Source organism: Laccaria bicolor, genomic scaffold (assembly GCF_000143565.1).
Source record: "Laccaria bicolor S238N-H82 LACBIscaffold_37 genomic scaffold, whole genome shotgun sequence".
NCBI lineage: Eukaryota > Fungi > Basidiomycota > Agaricomycetes > Agaricales > Hydnangiaceae > Laccaria > Laccaria bicolor.
Genome location: NW_001889908.1, coordinates 192,960 through 214,245, shown reverse-complemented (window position 1 = coordinate 214,245; position 21,286 = coordinate 192,960). Strand labels below are relative to the sequence as shown.

The window sequence follows — 21,286 nt, the reverse complement described above, 5'->3', positions numbered from 1 at the left end:
TTACATGAGTTCAGAGGAATCCAGTGTAATTCCACAGGATTCCTCTGGAATTCCACTGGAATGACTGAATTCCTGCAGGAATAGGTGGGGCACTGTAAAGTACTGGCTTAACATGGCAATGAAAGCAGCGACTTGGATGGTTTTCCCAAGCCCGACGAGCAAGATGGGCTTCTTCAAAAAGGTGTTCTCGAGCATCTTCAAAACACCCACTAGCTGGTGCCAATGTAAGGATAGGGGGTCACCATTGGAACATTCCTGCAGCCACGCTTCCCCTTCATCAGTCCAAGGATCGTGACAATGTTCAGGGTCCTGCTTCAGGTTGAAGAAAGGAACCATTTTCTCCACCAGGTGACCAAGCTGAGTCCACAGCTCATCACACATACAAGCCTGGTACTCCTCAATGCCTTCACACCAGTCAACATCTGCCACGTGATCCAGCTTGAGGTCATTGTCGATGGACAGGGCATCTTCAGATTCCTTTCGTGGATCAGAGTTAGAGAGTTCCTCATTGAGAGAGAGCTTCAGCAATTGAACTTGGTATGTGGTGGCCAAGAATTTGAGGGCATTGCGGAGAGGCTTGGGCATGACTGTGATAATAATGTGGTGTCTATCAACAGAAAAAAACAAAAAAAGACACTCACTTTTTTCTTTTTTCTTTTTGGTTTCACCCACACCCAACACTGCGAGCATTTCTCAAAGTTGATTCCTTTGTTCAGTCAGTGCTTCCAAAAAGGATTTGTCCCCACGGTGTTCTAGAATGGCTGCGACTGAAGTGAAAAGCTTGAGCCAGGTTTGAAAGTCATCCTGGCTGAGTTTATTAATGCCCTTGCTGGCATCCTCTGTGAGTTCTGAAAAATGGTGGCAAGTCATGGATGTTGTTGCTCAGAACCACAATGGAAATCTTACTTTTCCAACCATCATCCAGCTGGGTACATAGAAGGTCCAACCTAGCCTTCTCCTTCTCTATTTTCTTGGTTTTGGATTGCCAGTATGTGAGGGTGATCTTGTGGATGCAGTCATGGGCTGGGGTTTTTAGGACTTGCCCTTGCCCACCCTGCAGTGCATCCATGCTGAAGAGATTGACGGCTATGGTGCTAAAGGTGAGATGGGTCTGAGCTTGGGTAAAGCTGGGTGGTTTTGGGAGAGAGGGGAACACCCTAACCTTCGTAAGATTCCCATCTTTGAGAGTCATCTAGGATCCACCCCTTTTTCTGAGAGGTAATATAAAATGGTCTGCTGAATAGACCATTTCAGGTATTCTGCCTTGAGCCAGTCCAAGCACAGGTTCTGGCTGACAAAGTTGTTATCATTTGAGACCCTGGCTATGTAGCTTGTTCTTTTCACCAGTGGGAGAGCCCAGAAGTATCTGACAAAGGACCAAATGGCAGCATTGTTGTCTTCAGATTTCCATGTGGCTGGGGTTCCAGAATTCGGCGACAGGGAGAAAATGGGGGCCATGTGACCTGTGCATTTTTGGCAGTCTGGCCAAGAGAAAGGTCCTGTGTTGGTGGCATTGGCATTGGCATTGGGGGGTGAAATGAGAGGATGGGGGTGAGTGGGGAGAGTGATGGCGAAGGCAACCCATCACCATTCAGCAGGTCGCTTTTTCACCTTCTCCACAATCACTGCTTCAAAAAAACTTATACTATGATGCTGTTCACTGGTGCTAAGGAAAGCTGTATGCTAGAGAGGACGAACATATATAATCTGTAACCTTGATAGATATGAAGACACAGGAAGACTAACATACATACCTTGTAGCCTCAATAGATATTGGGTGGGGTCATTGCTTTCACTTTTTGCCTTCAGCACTTTGGTCTTCAAGGCCCAGCAAACCCATCACCACTTTGCACCATTGAATGAGTTATTGTCTCACTCTCTCTCATCCATTCAGGATGGAATTAAGTGAAAGTTGCAAGCCAAAAAAAAAAAAAAAAAGAAAAAGAGCAACTTGGTGGTAGAAATGAGAAAGAGAACAAAAGCAAGACACAAGAGAACAGAAAAGCAGAAAAAGAACAGAAAAGCACAGAAAGTCCACAGAACATCCATAAAACAGAGAAGAAAAAGAAACACACTGTCAGAACACAGGGGGTTTAAAGAAAATCTTGTATCGCTCTCTCCCTATCCATCCAGGATGGAATCAAGTGAAAAAATGTTGGAGGGAAAGGTGTGAGGGGAAAGCTTTAGGAAGGAATCATAAAGGAAGCATAAAAGAGAAGGGGAGAAAAGCAGAAGGGTTGAAAAAAGAAAAGAAAGCAAAAAAAACCAGCAGAAGAAAGAAAGCAGCAGAAAAAACCAAAACCAAAAACAGCCAAGAAGGGGAAAAACAAAACAAAGAATCGAGAACAAAGAAAAAACCTGGTGGTCCACAGGGTGATCCTAGAAGTGCCATAGAAAGGCCATTGAAGGCCATCCAATGAGCACAACCTTGTCCACCTCTGTGTAGTTTTCAAATGTTGTCAATGGCATTGTTGTTCTTTTACTCTTTGGGCATGGAAAAGTCTTGTCTGGGTGAGCTTGAGTAAAATCCAATGACAATTCACATATCCAACTTCCGCCATTTAGCCATAAAGATCTGCTTGAACTCCTTTTGACTATCCTTAGAAGGTGCATACCTTTCAGAAGATAAACTTGTACCTGAAGTCTTTCAGCTTGCATTCACTGCAATGGGCACATCCTTGCTTCCCTCATGGCTGTCGTTGATCTGTAAGCCTTGCCTTAATTCCTGTTTATAACATAATTTTCATTCTTATAGCTTGAGGATTTCATTGTAAATTTCATAATCATTCTCTTTGCTGTATCATTGGTTTATTGTGAATAAGTACATAGATTCAGGGTGCTATAGTTGAAGGAGTGAAAATGGTGGGCATTTTGCCATTGCTGTCACTGTCTGTGTCACCTCTTCAACCATACGTCCCCATGAACATATGTACTCATTCATTAGTGTCCAGTCTCCCAAACTTGAAAGTTTGTAGTCCAATTTTCTGACATATAATTTGTAGTGTTCTTCACTATGAATAAGTACATAGGTTCATGGGACTATCATTGAAGAAGTGAAGAGGATGGAGGATTTGACATTCTAACTCCTTGAACCATATCTCCATGAAGATATATATACTTATACATAGTAAACCAATGATACAGCAATGGCAAAATGACCACCCTTCTCACTCCCCCAACCATAGACCCATGAACCCATATACTCATTCATGATCAAGAACACTGAAAAAACCTATGGATATTGGACAAGTGGCCCATACACAACCTGTAGAGTACCTGTACCAACAACCCCACAGGTTTACCCATCAATACGAGCCCAATAACATCGAAATTGGTTAAAATTGAGGGAGTTCTGCCTGAATTCAACCAGTCATTAGATTTGTAGTCTAGAATTTCTGACATCAAAGCATTCCATGGGTTGTCTGGTCCATGCCATAATTGCATCCAGAATTTTGGACATTGGTTCACTCTATGGGGATTAATATGCTTAAGCTGGCAAGCCATGGTTATTAGCGAAGAGCAAAGCCATTGCCCTTATACTCTATTCAGGATTCAACAAGATTATGCTTCAGAGTAGGACATGCAACCACCTTAGTACCTTTTGCAAACATTCATGCATGACTCCTTTGGCTTCAACACCTTAAGTTGATGGGAGTGAGCTCAGGTCAACCATGGTTAGCAGATAAATCTGGAACTTCCAGTACCTCTCCGTGGCAAATTGCATTGTTGGCGAATATGGATCCCCGTTACTTGGGGTCTGAAGGGATGCCAGTGACAGTGACCTGGCAGGGAGAGTGAGTGGTACTGGTACTAGAACTTGAATGGTTTCATCCATATCAACGGATGGCAGGGGAAGAGTGCCAATGGTGAGGGAAGGGGAAGACCATTGTGGGAATACCCTGTGTTGTGTGTGCTGGCATGGGAAGAGTATTGGTGGTATGGGTGGAGCATTGGTGGTGGGGAAGGAGCATTGATAGTGTGGGAGGAGTGTTGATGGTGTGGGAGGAGTGTCAATGATGTGGATGGAGTGTCGACATGGAGCACTCATGTAACAGTGGACAGAGGGTCGAGCGGAACAGGTTGAGTGTCGAACAGAGCATTTCGGAGTGTTTGGAATGAGTCAATACTAAAGATAGCTTTACCCCACATCAAATATATATATATTTCTATTTTACAGTATTTCATTATAAGTTCCACCAATTCTTGATGGATTTGGACAAAAGGGGGTTCATTGTAATCACACAAATGGGGGCTACAAAATGAGCCTGAGAACAAGAAGATTGGGATTGAGGGGGTGTGTCAAAGGAGGTTTTCTGTGTCATATACTTCTTGGAAAAATAAACCTTGCTAAGGAGACTGTGTAACACAGCCAATACCAAGGCTTCCAACCAGGTCTGACAAACCATCCATCTGCCTAATATTGAATAGAAACATCTGATTTTCATGCTTGTTGGCAAGGCAGTAGGATTGAACAAGTGCCCAGACAAATTTAAGTTCCACCAGTGCATAGGCAGTGGCCAACTTTGGCTCTGTGAGTGGGGAGAATGCACAGCAGGAGAGTCGAGTCTCTGTGAAGCTTTATAAGTACATGCAAACTGATATAGTGTAATGAAGCACTCACAGTGTGCATTTTGTCATCAAATGTAACACTGATGGGTCAACCTTTTGGTCCACAAGCAGTTTGATATCCTCTCTCCACCTTGGATCATCTTGGTCTGGCATGTACACCTCATGGAGAGCTTTCCTATTAAAATCCTGGAGGAATTGGTCAGTCCCAGATGTAACAAAACTGGAAGCACAGTTTTGATGTCAAAATCTGGAACAATGTCGAAGGATTCCATGACAGGGGATTTTGTCTGCTGGAGGAGCTCCAGTGCATCTGCAATATCCAAGTCAGCGAAGTTGATGGCTTTTTTACCTTCCTCCTTGTTGCCCAGTGAAACAGTTTGCTTCTCTGGTGGTACTGGGAAATAACAAGGGAATGTTTCAGACAACATCTGGGTGGAAACTTTGGTTGAATCATAGGTAGCAGATTTGCCATGGGATGACTTCATATGGGCTTTAATGGACAGGAAAGTCACACCAACATAATCACAAAATTTGCACTTCTGAACTCTCGAAAATACTTGAAGGCCTAATATTTGAGGGTGAGGTCCACCACCTTTGATGGTTGGTAGAGGGATGGAATCCCAGGAAGGTGATGATGTATCTTGATTACAATGGGATTGAGCACACAGTTTTCAGCAACAAGAGAGTTGACAATTGTCTTCCTAAACTTTGCAAGTGATCAAATCGCTTGGGATGGTTTTCAAGCACAACACTCGCACTTGCCCAGTGAAGCAGACTGTAATTCCAGTGTGTCCGCTTTGCTCCCATAGCCCTCAGGTGAGTGTGCATTGTCTTGATACCTGCACCTTCACCACAGGAAATGCAAATGAGAAGGCAGTAGAGCATATTGTATGTTTTTGACTTGGGTGCTCCAAGACCTTCTCAGTAGATTATTCAGGTGGAATAGCCATTGGTTCAGGCTTTTTATCCTTTAAGACAGGCTTAAGCACTGCCAGAGATTCAATCTCCAAGCTGTCAAATGCTTTGAATTGGGGTGTAAGTGGTTTCTTGTCCTTGTGTACCCTTTTGAAGTGGGCCTCCATTACTCGCCATGACAGGCAATTGAAACTGCATGCAGAATAGTAGCATGTTAAGTTGCCAATTGGCGTCGGCCTTTCACAAACACCCAGTTTTGTTCCTTTAGCTCCTAGTCAGCTGGTTTCACAGTGATATGAAGTTCATACCTTTAACTCTGTGAAGCACTGTGACATTTTTTGAATGCTCCTGTTGCATGTGCAATCTCACAGCTTTCTGTCCTGCTGTGGTTTGGGGGAATGGTCTCAGGCAGAAGGGCAGGATACTTTGGGTTTTTTGCCTTTAGGAGAAGTGTAGTTGGATGAAGAAGGCTCAGCCACCACCGCAAGGGGAGGGGGTTTTAGTGCTGAGACTGACTGCCCTGATGGTAAATGTGGGGGTAGTGATATTGGACCTGTACGTGAGGGAGACATACTTGGATCGTACATTGAGCTGGAGTCAGAGTCCTCATCTGAGGAGTTGGCATTGATTTGAGAAGAGTCATCAACATCTTGAGAAGAGTCATCATCATCCTGAGAAGCATTGTTGTTATGTTGTGAAGGGGTACTGGCATCAGAGTAAGGTCCAGAAAAAAGAGGTGAGGCCTCATCTTGTTCTAAGGCAGAGGGTAGAGAAGGGGTACTGGCATCGGAGTAAGGTCCAGAAAAAAGAGGCAAGGCCTCATCTTGTTCTAAGGCAGAAGGTAGATTTGGCAATTGGACTGACAATCCAGGCACTACATTTCCTGGAAAAATTGGCAATGGACCCCGCCTTAATTTGGACAGGTTTGGATCAGGCATTGAATCAGACTTGTTGGATGAATCAAAAGGAGGTGATGGTACTGCCATCAATCAATCTATTTGAAAGTCCACAATGTTGTGTTTCGGCTGTTGGGGCCTATTTTCAACTCCATCCATGTTTTGTTTCATTGTGATTCTAATTAAATTTACAACAACATGGGGGCCATGTTTCTACTCATGAGTGCAGAGGGAAATCAACCAGAAGATGGCTCCGACTTGCCACTGCATGGCAGGTCAGTTGTGTGGGCAGATGGGGTATAAAATTGCTGAAAAAAAGGGAGAAATGGGCACTGCATATGAAGCAATTACGGATACAATTTCACCTGCACCCACATTGCCAGAAGGTGAGCCTTTAGGATTTTGCTGCCTGGCTTTGTTGCCTCATTCATCCAAGAAATAAATGCCCATTCATCCATGTTCTGATTCAAGTTGAAGGTGGCCAGGATTATGTCTCTGGAATGCCACACTGCCCACAAGGAGAATTTCAGCAGACAAATAAAGTCCCAATCAGGATGGCAAGGTGGGGGGTCTGTGGATGGATTGGAGCTTTCTGAGGAATTTTGTCAGAGGTGGTTCAGCTTAGTGAAGAAGAAGGGGCACAAACAGCTGGTAGACAGCATGAGTTGTCTGATGATAGAGGGACAGTGCTGAATGTCAGGAAGATCTCATCATACTGCTAATAAGCTGCTTACTGGAACTCTGGCAGGTAGTGAGTGTTGGAGCTTATTGTCCAGCATGCACTGCATAGCCAATATGCAGGTGCTTTCTTTAATGGGTCACTGTTGGTACAGGGAATGGTCAGTCTCTAAATTCAATATCCAAAAGCTGGTTCCATAGACTCACCATACCAGCCTGCACCAATAGGCTCTGGCAGCTGTCACAGAGGGCAGCTGTACCATCTTCACTGCAAGTCTTCATATTTGGGGAAAAAAGTGATGATTGCCTGCAGTGGTCTGTTACCCTCAGGTAATCAGCCATCTCTTTCACCCCTGAACCATTGATGCCATGGGAAGGCAATCTCCCTCAGATGCCGAAATGTGGTGATGTATGCAGATTGGTGAGTTCTTTCTGCTTTCCCAGATTCACACAAGAACCTGAAGACATTTTGAGGTGCTGAGTAGTGAATCACCAATTTCAAATTGACATCCTCATAGCTGTCCACACTCATGCTGCTGACCATTGCCACTGTGCCAGGATTTCACCACAGATTCCCTAGCATCCTCCTTCCCATCTGAGGCATGGAAGCGCACCTGCAAATTCATTGGCAACCCCCTCAGAAGAGCAAATAGTGCTTGGAAGTCCAGTCCCAAGACTGCAAAAAGACTGCAACTGGACTGGACCAAGACTGCAAAAGACTGGACCTGAAGTCTTGGTCTTTCAGATTTGAGATCACAAGACTGCAAAAAGACCAGTTAACAAGCTGGGTCTTTGTCCTCCAGCTTGACTTTCACCTCATCAGGACCCATTTTCAGAAAGGTGTCCACAAACATCATGGCTGCACTCATTGACTCCTGATCTTATTAGAATGCTGGTAGGAAATCAAAACGAGGACATCTCACCAGCTCTTGGATTACATCCGATTGGGTTGTCAACTGATGGAGGTGGTGGTACCTTCAACTGCATCATTTGTTAAGTCTCTCTACTGCAAAATGCATGTCTGTTGGTGGCACCCTCAAAGATAGTGTTTGCAAGTTCAGTTCAGTCCGGTTTTTTGCCCCCAAAACGCGCAACCGTGGACCGCAACCGGTCTAGGACCGACCCAGATATTGAGGGAACCAAACCAAACCACCTAAGACCGGTCTTTTGCAGTCTATGGAGCCAGTTCAGACCGATCCAGACCGGTTTTTTTGCGTATAATTTATTATACCAATATAAACCATTTATATCTCAACTATTATTGCTCTGAAAAATAGACGGCTTATATAAAATAGTAAAGCATGTAAATATCCGTCATTCTACCAATTTGTAAGAGATTTAATGAAGATTTGACATAGCTATGACTGAAACCGAATTACATCTCCTAGAGACTCGGGTAAAATATGGATTTGGTTATATCTTTCTCAATTCTTAACCATTTTGGATGAAACAAAAATCCAATAAAAGGTAATAAACGTGGTTACAAGGGTATGTAACGCACGTGACTGTTTAACCGGTTGCAACCGATCAAAACCGGTCTTTGAACGGTTTTAAAAGATTTTCAAAATGAGGCAACCGGCAACCGGACCAACCCCAAATTGGGGCAACTGCAACTGAAAAAAAGACTGAACGATGGTCCGGTTCAGTTTGGTCCACCGGTTTTTTGCAGTCCTATGGACTGAACCTTTAAACACTACTCAAAGACATGGAAGGGAACACAACTATTCAAATATGCCTGGGCTTTGTCAGACAAAATGGGGTTAAGGACATCACTATTGGCCATGTCATCCCCTAATGACTTGTTCACCAACAGTGGCCCTTCCATATATCCTAAAAGCAGCCCTACCCCTGAAATGCTGCAGGTTGAGGAAATTATTTACCACTAGGAAACAATTTTACCACTGAAACTGGGATAATATTTTCAAAGATCACAATGAAGGAAGTTTTTCTAGCAGAGAGTTTAATAGCTGATTCTCACATTTTGAAAATGACACACCCAGAAGTAGAGACATAGGGAAAGTATAATGTTTTGCTGTGTGGCTGCATGGCCATTTTTCACCAAAATTGAACATAATAATTGAGGTAATGAACTACAAGAAGCACAGACAAGGCAGCTTTATTAGCAAAACATTGACTGGCTGCTTTTCATCTTTTCAAATGAGCACACCCAGAGTGAGGGACATTCAGAGTGTTACAATGTAAAGGACAAAGGCAATTTGACCAAATAAGGAGATTATTTGTCAGCTTATCTCCTAATATAGTAGAATGGTCCTAGTGGAGGAAAAGAATCTTACTATGTGTTACCAAATAAGGCAAATTTCCTTTTTAATGCATACACATGTAGCACATCCCCACTAAATGTGAATTTCTTGGTTTCAATTTAGTGTTTTCCACCATTCCCTGACAAAATAGCCTTGGGTGCATGACTCATGTAACCAACTTGAAAACACTCGTGCTGCCTCTTGCGATGTATCCATATGTCTCAAATGTTTTCCTGGTTCCATCCTCTGCACATCTTTCCAAACACATCGTTGAGTGGCCACAAACACCTCTTTCTCCTTGCTCAACAAATCAATTCCTGCTTCAATTTCCTTTGTGGTGCATGCAGATTCTGCTTCACTGTGTACATGTACCATGAGTGGATGCTTGAACATAAAGTATTTGTAAAACTCTCAAAACCTCATTTCTTTTACTTTTTTCTACATGGAGCAGGGCATGATCCAGATCTCATATTCATGTCAAAGATGTATATAGAACATTTGTATATTACCTATTACCATATATATATGGTAACTATTCCCTGGAACTTGGAGAGGATATAGAATTATTTGTGTGGTGCAAGGCTTTTGTATAGTCACTGTAAATCCTGTCATGCTGATCAGTTCAACAATGCACCAACAATATGCCTATGTTTTGTCCATGAGCATTCTCTCCCTGCTCCTCTCAAACTGCTTGAGACTGGAAGGGAGTTGACAAGTCACAGAAACCTATAAGTCTGTAAGTGATTTTCACCCCTATGTTGTGTATTTGACGCTATGGCCTCTATCTTTATCAGGGCAACAACTCAGCCACCAATGCATATTGGGTGCTGCCATCACTACACAGTGTGCTCTTCTTGAGATTCACTCAGCAGATGGCTTCTGTGAAATGTATGCAGGGTATTCAAGAATTGGCTAGAATTGGCTGATATTCTGGTAAGATGCCTCAATACACCAGATTGTTGCTGATGTTCTTAATTAAAAGGCCAAGACCTCATTTCTTTATCATATGGCACTCCAAAGAGCCTCAAATGGTTCTCTTAGTTATCAGGGGGTCTCTAGGATGTATTACATAATGTCATTCCCAGGTGTGCGCAGTTTGGTCCACCGGTGTTTTGCGGTCCTATGGACTGAACCTTTAAACACTAGCTGCGAGCTCCAAAGCCTTGGTCCTAAGTTCAGACTCGATGCATATGCACTTTTAGTCTACTGAACCAGGTATGTTCAAAGACTCTTTATATCATTACAACTGTATGTAGTGTACTTACAGAGAAGACTGTTTAATGGTAAAATCCCGAAAATTGGATTTTTTACCAATGAATACATTTCACCTGTCTCACCATTGTGGCTGTCATCCATTGTGGTTGTCTCTGGACTTGAGGTTTGCGAAATGAGTGGGTTTGGGGAGTTTGTTGAGCACGAAATGATGGGCGCTGGGTGCTGTTGGTGGAAAGGACACGAAAGGGGAGTGGAAGAGTATGTGGCAGAGCACATGGATGCGATGTGTTGAGTCTTGCTGAGGGATGTTTGGGCAGAAAGGCGAATGGTGCTGTGGGCGCTGTTAGCAGAATGAGTGGGTTTGAGGTGTTGGTTGGGCACGAAACGACAGGTGGTGGGTGCTGTTGGTGAAAAGGATGGGAAAGGGGAGTGGAAGGGTATGTGGCAGGGCATGCGGATGCATTGAGTCTTGCTGGGGGATGTTTGGGCAGAAAGGCGAACAGCACTGTAGGCGCTGTTTGCAAGGTAAGTGAGTTTGAGGTGCTGGTTGGGCATGAAACGACAGGCAGTGGGCACCGTTGGTGAAAAGGATGGGAAAGGGGAGTGGAAGAGGGTGTGGGTGCAGTACATGGGTGTGTAGGGTCTGCAGGTGTGTGGTTGTTGCAAAATGAGTGGGGTTGGAAAGTTTCTGAGGTGCAAAACAACAGGCACTGGGCGCTGTTGCTGAAAAAGGCAGAAATGGGAGTGGAAGGGTGTGTGGGTGCCATACACAGATGGGTGTTGGGTGTCGTTGGTGAAATGGGAAATGGGAGTGGGAGGGTGCATGGGTGCCGTTTGCAGATGGGTGTTGGGTGCCGTTGGTGTAGAGGGTGGGGAACGGGGTGTGTGGGTGTTGTACATGAACCGGTGATGGGTTGTCGTGCTGCTGGATGGTCAGTAACTGCCAAAAACAAGGTGGAGACATGCACCGTGGGCCACCAGGTTTCAAACCTGCTCTTGACATTGTTAGTGGGCAGTGAGACAGAAATGAGGGGAGGTGACTTACCTGTGGGACCCACAGACATTGTTCGATACCGAACGACGTGCTAGGTGATGTCAAGAGGGTGAGGCACAGAGGGTGGTGATGGGGGGAGAAGAGGAAGGGTGGGAAGAAATTGTGTCAGTGACAGACTCATCAAACAATGTGACTATTTGGGAATGCTCACCTGGCAAGCTGAACAAAATGAAAAAACCCCATGATCAGGACTGTGCAGCACTACAATCTTTATGACTACTAACCACAGCATGTATACTCTACTATGCACTTGTCTAAATGACTACTATTTAGTTTCTTTTTCATTAATAATACTAGTAACAAGCTCTGCTTGCTTGCAATCTCTTGGACATCTGTTGGACTTTCGTTGGCCACATCCATCGGAATTCCGTTGGACTTCCATTGGTTGTGTCCATTGGAATTCCATCGGTCTTGGTCATTTCCAGTGGACTATAGCTAATTGGTTTGCTGTTAGTCCATTGGTAGTCCACTGGAAAAGTCTGTTGGACTGAAAGGTCTGACCAAAAATGCCTGGAAAAGCATCAGAAAATCCTCCTCAGAAAAGCAGTGGCAGCATAAAGACCTCTGTCTATCTGAGCCTATATTTTATCTATTTCTTTCCTCCCATGCACCTATTTCTTTGCTTCTAGGCCAATGTTTCAGATATTTCTTTCCTCCCAGGCATCCATTTCTTTGCTTCTCTGGGCCAATGTTTTAGATATGTCTTTTCTCCCATCCACCTATTTCTTTGCTTCCCTAGGCTGGTGGTTTAGCTATTTCTTTCCCTCCCAGCCATATATTTTCTTTCTTGCCTAGGCCAATGTTTTATCCATCTCTCTCCTCCCATCCACCTATTTCTTTGCTTTTCTAGGCCAATGTTTTAGATATTTCTTTCCTCCCATGCATCCATTTCTTTGCTTCCCTTATTTCTTTGCCTCCCAGGCTAAATTTATTTATTTATCCAGCTCTGTTTTATCTATGAGATTGTCCCACACCCATATTTTATTGCCTGCCGGATTTATGTTTTTATCTATTTCATTGGCCCCAGCCTATATTTCATTGCCTGCCTGGTAAATATTGCCTCAGGGTCCAGGGTGCATTTCCAAATATGGTGTATAATGTTAGGTACTGCTTTCAGGCAGAATTATCATGTTTATGTTTTGGATCAGAAGCAGTGGTCCATCATGGGGCGTTATAATGTTGTAGTTGAGGATGACGAGGATGTTGTTTGGGAGGAAGATGAGATGGGTAAGGTGACTCATATTCTCTTGGTAAGTTTTAGTGGTTGTGCTCTCTTTGAGTTTGGTTTCAATTATGTCTAGGAAAACGATCGTGACCCAATGGTTGCCTCAGCAATTCCTCCTTCATTCCATCAGTGTTCTGTTTCTTTGGGTTCTTGTTCAGGATCTGTCCCTTGTTCTTTGTCAGTTCCTTCTGAGTCTCATGGACAGTCTCTTGCTTCGTCTGTTAGTACATCTGAGGTGACAGGTCCTTCAAGGCTTTCAAAACAAAGCAAAGCTCTTCTCTTAGACTATCTTGGGATTGACACAGAACTTCCCTCTCTAGAACCATCTGGGTTACACTCTGCTTACCAGAAGTTCAAGGCCATCACAAATGCTACCCCTAAGGTGATGGCCTTTGAGAAGACCGTGACACGCAGGAGTGAGGAAAGTGCAATCTGACGTGCTGACAAGATGCATGAACACCTAAACAACACACACACACACACACACACTAACACCTTAAACACTTATCACCACAGGTACATGCTTGGTGCTTTGAGTTCGGGTTTGTACAGTAAATAGAATTACCACACTTGTTTTGTTAGAACTTAAGTACAATTATTTCACTCGATTTAAGGAGTGAATGTTAAGTTTGATAAAATGCGCCCATCACCGGACTCTGTTTTCCTGTGAGAAATCACTTTTCCCTGAGCCAAGTCTCTTGCCCAACACTTCCCTGACACATCACTCAGGTACGCATGTTTCTTGCTTCCATGTCCAGAGCGTATCACCCTACAAAATCTTCCCTTTGGACCGTCCAATGGATCAATCGACATGTTGTACTTTCAAGAAACAGAAGTACTCATACGATTTCGATTCTGACATGTCTTTCTTCACCTCAGCTGCATCTTGTTCTGCTTGCCTTCCGCGCCTGTATGCAAACGAAGCAAACCTTCGATATCAACGACTTCCTTTCATCAGACCTTGAGCTTTCCTTCGCATCCAATGTCTCGCTTGATTCTCTTCCTCGGAAAGGCCTCGATTTGATGCCCAACTGAACCTATGGACATCTCTCCAGCGCCACCTCCAAAGAACACCCTTTCCAAGTTGTCTGCCAATGGCAGCTCAAAATTGCAGTCATGTACGGTTTGTTTGGTAGCAAGATTAGTTGCTACAATTGCCAGTCACTGCCCCAACCTCGCTGCTGTTTCCTCATCGAAGTCAGCCGTTTCTACACATTTGGGTCCAAAGAGGATGCGACCTTCAGAGCTTCCGACAGAATGATTTTCAGCAGCGGAACGAGCTCAGTTTCTAGTCTTGACTCTTGTTTCAAATATGTTGTGGCCATACTGACACACCTTCTACCAGTGTTTTCTTCCTGTCGATACCTTCTATGTTATTGACACAGCATGCAACCTGTTCCACAATCAGCGGCCCCCACTGTAACCACTTTGACACGCTTTTCTACAATACAATGTCTCCTCGTTCCTTTGAGTTGCCTGTTGGACCGCAACGCAAACAGCGTCGACCTGATTCAGGACATCTTCCCGTCCAAGAGCCTCCTCCAACCAGTTCTCTGAAGCGGCCCTGCAGGTCTAGTTCCCAATGGCTTTGCTGTCTGATCTCTGTGTCACGATCTTGTCATCCTCCACCAGCTCTTTTGCCGACGCTGCCAGTCCGTTGTGTTTACCCATCACTTTCTTAAGAGTTTCTTTGATCGGTTACATAGCCATAGGTCCATTTCATACTATAGTGTGATAGCATCTTGTTTTCTTCAAACTTGAATTTGAGTCGAATCATGTCTTTAAATTTCAAGGGTTACTGTCATAGATCTGTGTTTTCAATGCCGAAACAGGGTATGACCCTGGATGTCCCTTACTTTAGCCCAACCAGGGTACTGAGGACTTGGCAACCGATTTACGAGTAAATCGGCTGGCTTGCTGCCAGCCCGCCCGACCCATAAATTGAACTGGTTGGTATCAAGGGTCCTTAAATCCACTAAGATGAGCCAGATGTAAGTTAAATCAACCCAACATAATCACTTATGTTCACTTATTTGTTCAACTTCCACTTATGCCTGATTCTGAATATGACTAGTACCTGTTTCTTGTGTGATTAGAAAAAAAACGTGAAAAGTGAACACAGCTTGAGCTTCGTTGATTCTAGGTCCTAGGAACAACAACACCAGTGCGGCGAGACCAAGCGAGCTCTGCCTGAATCCAATGAGCGACGTGTTTGTCGGCCTTCCTTAGTGCGTGTTGCACCAACTTCACCTTTCCACTGCGAGTCTTCCATTCTTCCATTGCTCCTCAATTCAATCCACTGAATTGGGTCAATGTCTCACTGTCTCCCCGACATCGTCGACCTTGACCACCACAATGGGCGTACCTGGACTCTCTGAGGTGAGGGCTTCTGTAGCTTTTGAGACCTGAGAACTGATACCTTTCTAGATTTTGGAACCAGCTCGGCATGAGGAAAATCTGACCAAGTTTGCACTCACAGAAGGCTTTCAGTTGAACCCCCATGGTGACAACATGGTTCGCGTTGGCGTCGACGTTAGGTATGGACTTCTTTTCATGTATTCCCTCTCAGTTAATTGACACCTCCATGGTAGCGTGTGGATCTGTCAAGCACAAGCCGCCGCCCATTCTCAGGCTGGCGAAAATCCAGGCCTCCGCACCATTTTTTACCGGATTTGCCGCCTCCTCGCTAACTCCATCCTTCCCATCTTCGTCGAGGATGGACCTGGTCGTCCTCGTGTAAAGCGTGGAGTGAACATCAAAGCCGACAAGCTGCACTGGATGGAACACTATGTGGAGGATTTTGCGCAAGAAGCTGGGTGCCCCATATATCGTGTGCGTATAGCTTTAAATAGTAATTCTACTTGTCCTTCATTGATATACACTCTTGTTCTTAGGCCCCCGCAGAGGCAGAGGCAGAGCTGGCCCAGTTGACTGCACATGGTCTAATTGAGGCTGTCCTTACCACCGACTTCGATGTCTTCCTTTTTGGGGGCACATGCATGATCAAGCCATGAGTCCTAGTACCCAAATTGCTCTTGATTCACTTAAAATGTGTGCTTCTCAAGCCCGAACGTCAAAGCAGACAGCGACAACATTATATGCTACAACTCAACCGACATCCAGGACCTGGCATCTCTCAACTGTGCCAAGCTAATCTTCATCGTGATTTTGAGCAGCGGCGACTATGATCAGGTACGTTAACAATAACGGCAGATATATATTGTCTAACCAAATAGCGACATCCTTAGATTGGCCTCCCTGGATGTGGCTCCAAGATTGCTTATCAGCTGGCCCAGGGAGGCCTAGATGACTCGCTTTTTGAAGCCGCGAACAAACTCACTCGACACAAACTCCAAGACTTCCTTGATGACTGGCGCAAAAAGCTTGCAAACGAGCTACTCTACGACCCACATGGTGTAATGGGTATGAAGCACCCTGCACTAGCCCACAACATCCCCTCGGACTTCCCCAAGCTCGACGTCCTTCGGCTTTACACCCACCCACTTACCTCCTGGTCAGACTATGGCAACGGCCCTGATACGACATCATGGGGGCTCCACCAGCTGAACCTGGCCAATCTCGCAGTCTTGTGCGAGAAGTCATTTTCGTGGGGATCTGCTGGCGTCATCATTCCTCGTTTTTGCATGAATGTCTGGCCAGCAGCTGTGATGCGGATGCTCCTCAATGTAAGTTTGTTTTGCTTTCTCTTAGGTAGGATATATCTGACTAGTTCTACAGCCCATTGATACTCCTGGATCAGTTGATAGCCGCCTCACGCACTCTTCTCTGTTTCATATTGCATGGGAGAGATTGGTCCAGGTGGGCCAAATTCCGGTGCTATTGTGCCTGGCTTCAGCGTTGAGACAGCAACATTGGCTCTCATCCACGAGACCGTTTTGAACCTCAACGAGGACATGCGTAGGAAGGCCCTTCAGCAACACTGACCTCCCCAGTACTTTTGGATCCCATATACAATTCTCAAGGCTAGGGTTCCCAATCTAACCAATGAATATTATGCACGTACATGTAAGAAGAAATCAAAACCTTCCAGGCCACAACGGATTTACACGGACTCTGTACGTATTATGTTTATCAGTCAGCAAGACTCGTAGCTAATGTTTCTTGATAAGGATGACAGCGTCATCATGTCTATGGCTCCTGATGCTGGGGCATTGAGCACTCGTGCAAATCCTGCGACAGCCCCCAACTCCACGGCATTGGGCTCTCATATCGGTCCTCTGGCTCAGGACAACGAGCAAGTCATGTCCCCAATGCCTGTGGTGTCGAGATCTCATGCAGATCCTCCTCCCCTTGCTGGCTCGTCTCAGAATCTGCTTGTGGTTGATGAGGGAGATTCGGCACACACTCACGAAGATAATCAGGCAAGGCATGGATTGAAAAGGAAGAGGGTTATGCTCGATTTCATTGATTTAACATAGGCTTTTGAACACGTTGTAGCATAAAATGTATTTTTAGACTATTTAAGCTCAAATGTACTTGTACCTTCATGTCTCCTTGGATCAAGCTGGACCCACAGAATGAAAGGGTGCTTACTCAGGTAACTGGGGACATGGACGGTGAAGTTGTAAGCTGAAACATGGGGTACAGAATTGGTAGCACATCATTGAATTGACCTTACCTCATTCTCGTCCCACTTGACCATGGCTCCAAGGGCATGGACAAAAGCATCTGTGGCAGCTGCCAATATAGCATCTGCCGCGTCGAAGGTATCCACCTTGGCTGTAAAGCCAAAACCACCACGTGCATCAAAAAAGGCTCCAGTTGCTGCAGCATCACTTGCGACGCTCCAGAAGACCCGAAATGTGCAGGTGAAGGAAGTAACCTCAGTGAAAAATACTAGTAATGCCTATGAAGGACATCTGGATAGAGGAATCAGGTTTTTGGCAACTCTGGTTGAGGAGAGGCAAAACAACGGCGAGGACATCTGTAGCAAAGGGATCCCAACAGACGAGCTCAAAAAGGCATTTGCCAACCCCCCAAACCGTTACTCTGCAATGGCTGTCGAGATGTTCTTAGTCCAGAAGTGCTTTGTGCAGAGCCTCGGCAAAGATACTGCATACGGGATTCAGGGTGCCTTTGCGAAGTACTGGGATACCATGTGAGCATCAAGCTTATTGAATCAGATCAAAACCTGACCACTCAAAAAGGGATGGGGACAAGTACACTGGCGATTATCGATTGAATGACACGACGGGAGAGGTAACTGGGTGTCCGGGTCACGCACCTGCCATCATGGCTGTGAAGAGCTGTAGAAAAAGGACATGCAGCATCCCGTAACCATGCCAAGTTGATAATGATTGAAGAGATGAAAAAAATCATAGACTGGTCAGAGAAAATGTGTCCAGATGACCTGCTTACCTTGCCAGTCAAAGATCTCGAAACCTTGATGTTTCGTGCTGAACATGCGCTTATGAGAGCATTCATTAGCTCTGCATTTACGCTATGGACAAGGTATGCTTCACTCAAATTTGAATCTGTGAATTGTTTAGAACACTCGATTGGATTTATAGATGTTTCGAGTTACTTACACTCCAGGAGCAAGATATTAGAGAGGATTGCGTTGGGCCAGCGCCATACTATATTCCACACTTCAAAATCGTCCTCGAAAACAGGAAAGGATGGCAACATGCGAAAGGATATGAAAGTCCACGTACTGGTAAGCAAATCGGCAGTTGTGACTGAGAAAAAAACCAACTTCTGTCTCATAGGTAACATCTATGATATATATCATCAAGATGTTCACGCGATCGACATGAGTACACACCTTCGAAAATGGCGAGCGTACCTTCAAAAGCTCCAAGAGGTCTTTATTGTCCTCCACTGATTCCTGCGGAAATCCAGCGGAATCTGGGGCAATTCCCGGAATTCCGGAGAAATCAAATTTGGCACAGGGGCCTGCCAAATTTATTAAGTGATCCCGGGAAATCTAGAACGGAATTCCGATTCCGCTGATATGGTTCCTGGAATCAGATGGATGGAATGATGTCCGGAATGCATCTGGAATGGAATCCGTTGATGGAACGCTGACAACGCCCACACAAATCAAGCGTCGGCATTTGCCGAGACTCGATTTGGGCGTTGTCAACAACCCTCAACCCTATTCCTCTCTTGCTTCTCTTCCCCCACCATCGTTCACGTCACCCCCTACCCACTTTCACCAACGCCGACCACTATCCACCGTCGTCACCCACCGCTATCCACCTTCATCACCCACCGCCCTCAATGATGACTGCACGTTGCAACGCAGCCAGGACGACACGTGAGTGCCACGTCACACAACAAACGAGTGCCCATGCAATGAACCAAGCACCACCACCGTCTACGTTCGTCGCCCACCACCCAATGACAACTACACCACCCCAACACGAGGCCCACCACGTCAACGGACGCCCATGCCCACACCAACGATGACGTGCATGACAACGTCAACAGACACACACACCCACGCCAACAACGACGTGCACGACCATGTCGATGGACCACAGACAACGACGACACCAATGGATGATGATGACGCCAATGGATGACAACGACGCCAACGGATGACAATGCCAATGGCCGACGACAACAACGCCGCCAACAGACGACAACACCAACGGACGACATCGACAATGCCAACGGACGGCCACGTCAACGACGACGAGCGTGTCCCGCTCCACCTCCCTCCCCATTTCCATGTACCCCTTTCCTTTCTCCTCCCTCTTTCTCTGTCTGTCCCTCCTCATTTCCCTGTCCCTACTCCCTTCCCTGTCCCTACTCCCTTCCCCCTTCCTTTTCCCTGCCCCTACACCCTTCCCCCTTCCTTTTCCCTGCCCCTACACCCTTCCCCCTTCCTTTTCCCTGCCCCTACACCCTTCCCCCTTCCTTTTCCCTGCCCCTACACCCTTCCCCCTTCCTTTTCCCTGCCCCTACACCCTTCCCCCTTCCTTTTCCCTGCCCCTACACCCTTCCCCCTTCCTTTTCCCTGCCCCTACACCCTTCCCCCTACCTTTTCCCTCCCCCTTCCCTGCCCATCCCTTCCTTGCTCCACCCCCATTTATTTCTGCCCCCCTTCCTTTAACTTAGAACACTTCAATATATTAGAATTTGAATCTATATAACTGTTCTAAGAAGAAACTTGTGAGGTTATTATAGGACAAGATATAATAATAAATTGGCTGAATAAATTAGACTTACAATAAATATGATAGGCATGAAGTCACATGACTTTCAGAATAAGTCACATGATGTCTAAATTGAGTTACTGGATTCCCACTGGAATGAAATGGGAATAGAGTAGGAAAGCAGTCCTACCATATTCCCCCAGGACTGCAGCCAGAATGCCAGACTTTATCCAGACTACAGTGGGATTCCAGTGGGAATACATGGGGGAGAGTTAAGTACAGGAAACGCAAAGCAAAGTCTCAGGAGATTAATGGTAATGATGAAGACTAGGGTTTGGATGAACAACATGCAGAATCTAATGTCTCTGAATCTGATTGAAATAAATAAACATGTAGTAGTAAGAAACTAGTCATATGCCTTATGCCCTTGTTTAGTAAAAGATTTAGTGCTACAATTCTATTTGTCTGACCTAAAGAAGGAGATTCAGGGTCCAAAATTAATGAACCAGAAGTCCTAGTGTTCAATTTCTGTTGATTCCAGTTGGATTCCTGTTGATTCCAGCCAGAATCCTGCAGAATTCCTGGAATCCTACTGGAATTCCAGGATTCCGGTAGGAATCAGTGGAGGAATGGAAAGTATTGAGCTCCAACCTAACCACAAAGTTGAAGGCGACGACTACATATTCCCATACATCGCCCCAAATGGACTGATTCATCCTAAACGTGACATGAGCTACGACATGCTGCAAGGATTGCTTACCAAGTTTGCAGCAGCAGCTGGGCTGAAAAAACATTACACCACACATTGCTTTCGTCGTGGTGGCGTGCAGTACAGGTTTATGTATGCGCCTATTGGAATGCGGTGGCCACTAAGCTGGATCCGATGGTGGGGTGGATGGGCAATTGGAGAGCATGTAAGTCATCTCATTACTGGAGGTCTAAGAGCTTCATTTCTCACCGAAATGTCACTGTCAATGTCAAGGTTGACACATTGATGAAGTATTTGATGGATTCCCTACAGAGCTTTGAGGCGGGGCATGGAAACGCCTTGCACCCAATTCCCATTGGTGCAGACCAGAGCTTCATGGGAGATCACATCGCTGTGGCACCTGTATCTGGTCAGGAGGTCCAAGAGTTCAAGGGAGGGATTGACCACAAGATCGACGAGCTTGTGAAAGTGATCACAGCAACGCTCTCCCATACCTGTCACTCAGACACGGTCACCTGCACACTGGAAACGACTCTGGATCCATCGAACCCATCCATTGGACCCATGCATGTGTCACACACCCAATCGCGAGCCATATCAAGGGCTGCATCAGCTCTGTATATCTTGCCTGATAGCCCAA

The 21,286-nt window shown here is 45.4% G+C and overlaps 7 protein-coding genes across 7 annotated transcripts; 3 read left to right on the top strand and 4 right to left on the bottom strand.

Moving 5' to 3' along the window:
* Nucleotides 1–1,192, bottom strand: LACBIDRAFT_331939 (uncharacterized protein; the record flags this gene model as incomplete). The annotated part of the gene is made up of 4 exons (XM_001886318.1): nt 1–587; nt 642–680; nt 747–848; nt 907–1,192. The coding sequence occupies 4 exons, from the start codon at nt 1,190–1,192 to the stop codon at nt 1–3; spliced, it is 1,014 nt and encodes a 337-aa protein (XP_001886353.1).
* A 4,696-nt stretch (nt 1,193–5,888) lies between these two features.
* Nucleotides 5,889–6,422, bottom strand: LACBIDRAFT_331938 (uncharacterized protein; the record flags this gene model as incomplete). The annotated part of the gene is made up of 2 exons (XM_001886317.1): nt 5,889–6,037; nt 6,059–6,422. 2 exons carry the CDS (start codon nt 6,420–6,422, stop codon nt 5,889–5,891), a joined length of 513 nt encoding a protein of 170 aa, XP_001886352.1.
* A 4,204-nt stretch (nt 6,423–10,626) lies between these two features.
* LACBIDRAFT_253637 (uncharacterized protein) lies at nt 10,627–11,598 on the bottom strand (the record flags this gene model as incomplete). The annotated part of the gene is made up of 3 exons (XM_001886316.1): nt 10,627–11,048; nt 11,098–11,244; nt 11,304–11,598. 3 exons carry the CDS (start codon nt 11,596–11,598, stop codon nt 10,627–10,629), a joined length of 864 nt encoding a protein of 287 aa, XP_001886351.1.
* A 1,153-nt stretch (nt 11,599–12,751) lies between these two features.
* On the top strand, nt 12,752–13,349 carry LACBIDRAFT_331936 (uncharacterized protein; the record flags this gene model as incomplete). The annotated part of the gene is made up of 4 exons (XM_001886384.1): nt 12,752–12,838; nt 12,972–13,033; nt 13,066–13,229; nt 13,330–13,349. The coding sequence occupies 4 exons, from the start codon at nt 12,752–12,754 to the stop codon at nt 13,347–13,349; spliced, it is 333 nt and encodes a 110-aa protein (XP_001886419.1).
* A 1,819-nt stretch (nt 13,350–15,168) lies between these two features.
* LACBIDRAFT_307810 (uncharacterized protein) lies at nt 15,169–16,713 on the top strand (the record flags this gene model as incomplete). Its single annotated transcript, XM_001886383.1, has 7 exons — nt 15,169–15,192; nt 15,241–15,350; nt 15,405–15,645; nt 15,708–15,820; nt 15,879–16,005; nt 16,062–16,499; nt 16,552–16,713. The coding sequence occupies 7 exons, from the start codon at nt 15,169–15,171 to the stop codon at nt 16,711–16,713; spliced, it is 1,215 nt and encodes a 404-aa protein (XP_001886418.1).
* Nucleotides 16,714–17,367: 654 nt separating this feature from the next.
* On the bottom strand, nt 17,368–19,304 carry LACBIDRAFT_331934 (uncharacterized protein; the record flags this gene model as incomplete). Its single annotated transcript, XM_001886315.1, has 10 exons — nt 17,368–17,403; nt 17,453–17,680; nt 17,895–17,920; nt 18,059–18,080; nt 18,193–18,230; nt 18,363–18,410; nt 18,489–18,549; nt 18,620–18,729; nt 19,049–19,183; nt 19,277–19,304. The coding sequence occupies 10 exons, from the start codon at nt 19,302–19,304 to the stop codon at nt 17,368–17,370; spliced, it is 732 nt and encodes a 243-aa protein (XP_001886350.1).
* Nucleotides 19,305–20,566: 1,262 nt separating this feature from the next.
* On the top strand, nt 20,567–20,932 carry LACBIDRAFT_307809 (uncharacterized protein; the record flags this gene model as incomplete). The annotated part of the gene is made up of 1 exon (XM_001886382.1): nt 20,567–20,932. The coding sequence occupies one exon, from the start codon at nt 20,567–20,569 to the stop codon at nt 20,930–20,932; it is 366 nt and encodes a 121-aa protein (XP_001886417.1).
* Between the last annotated feature and the right edge of the window lie 354 nt (nt 20,933–21,286).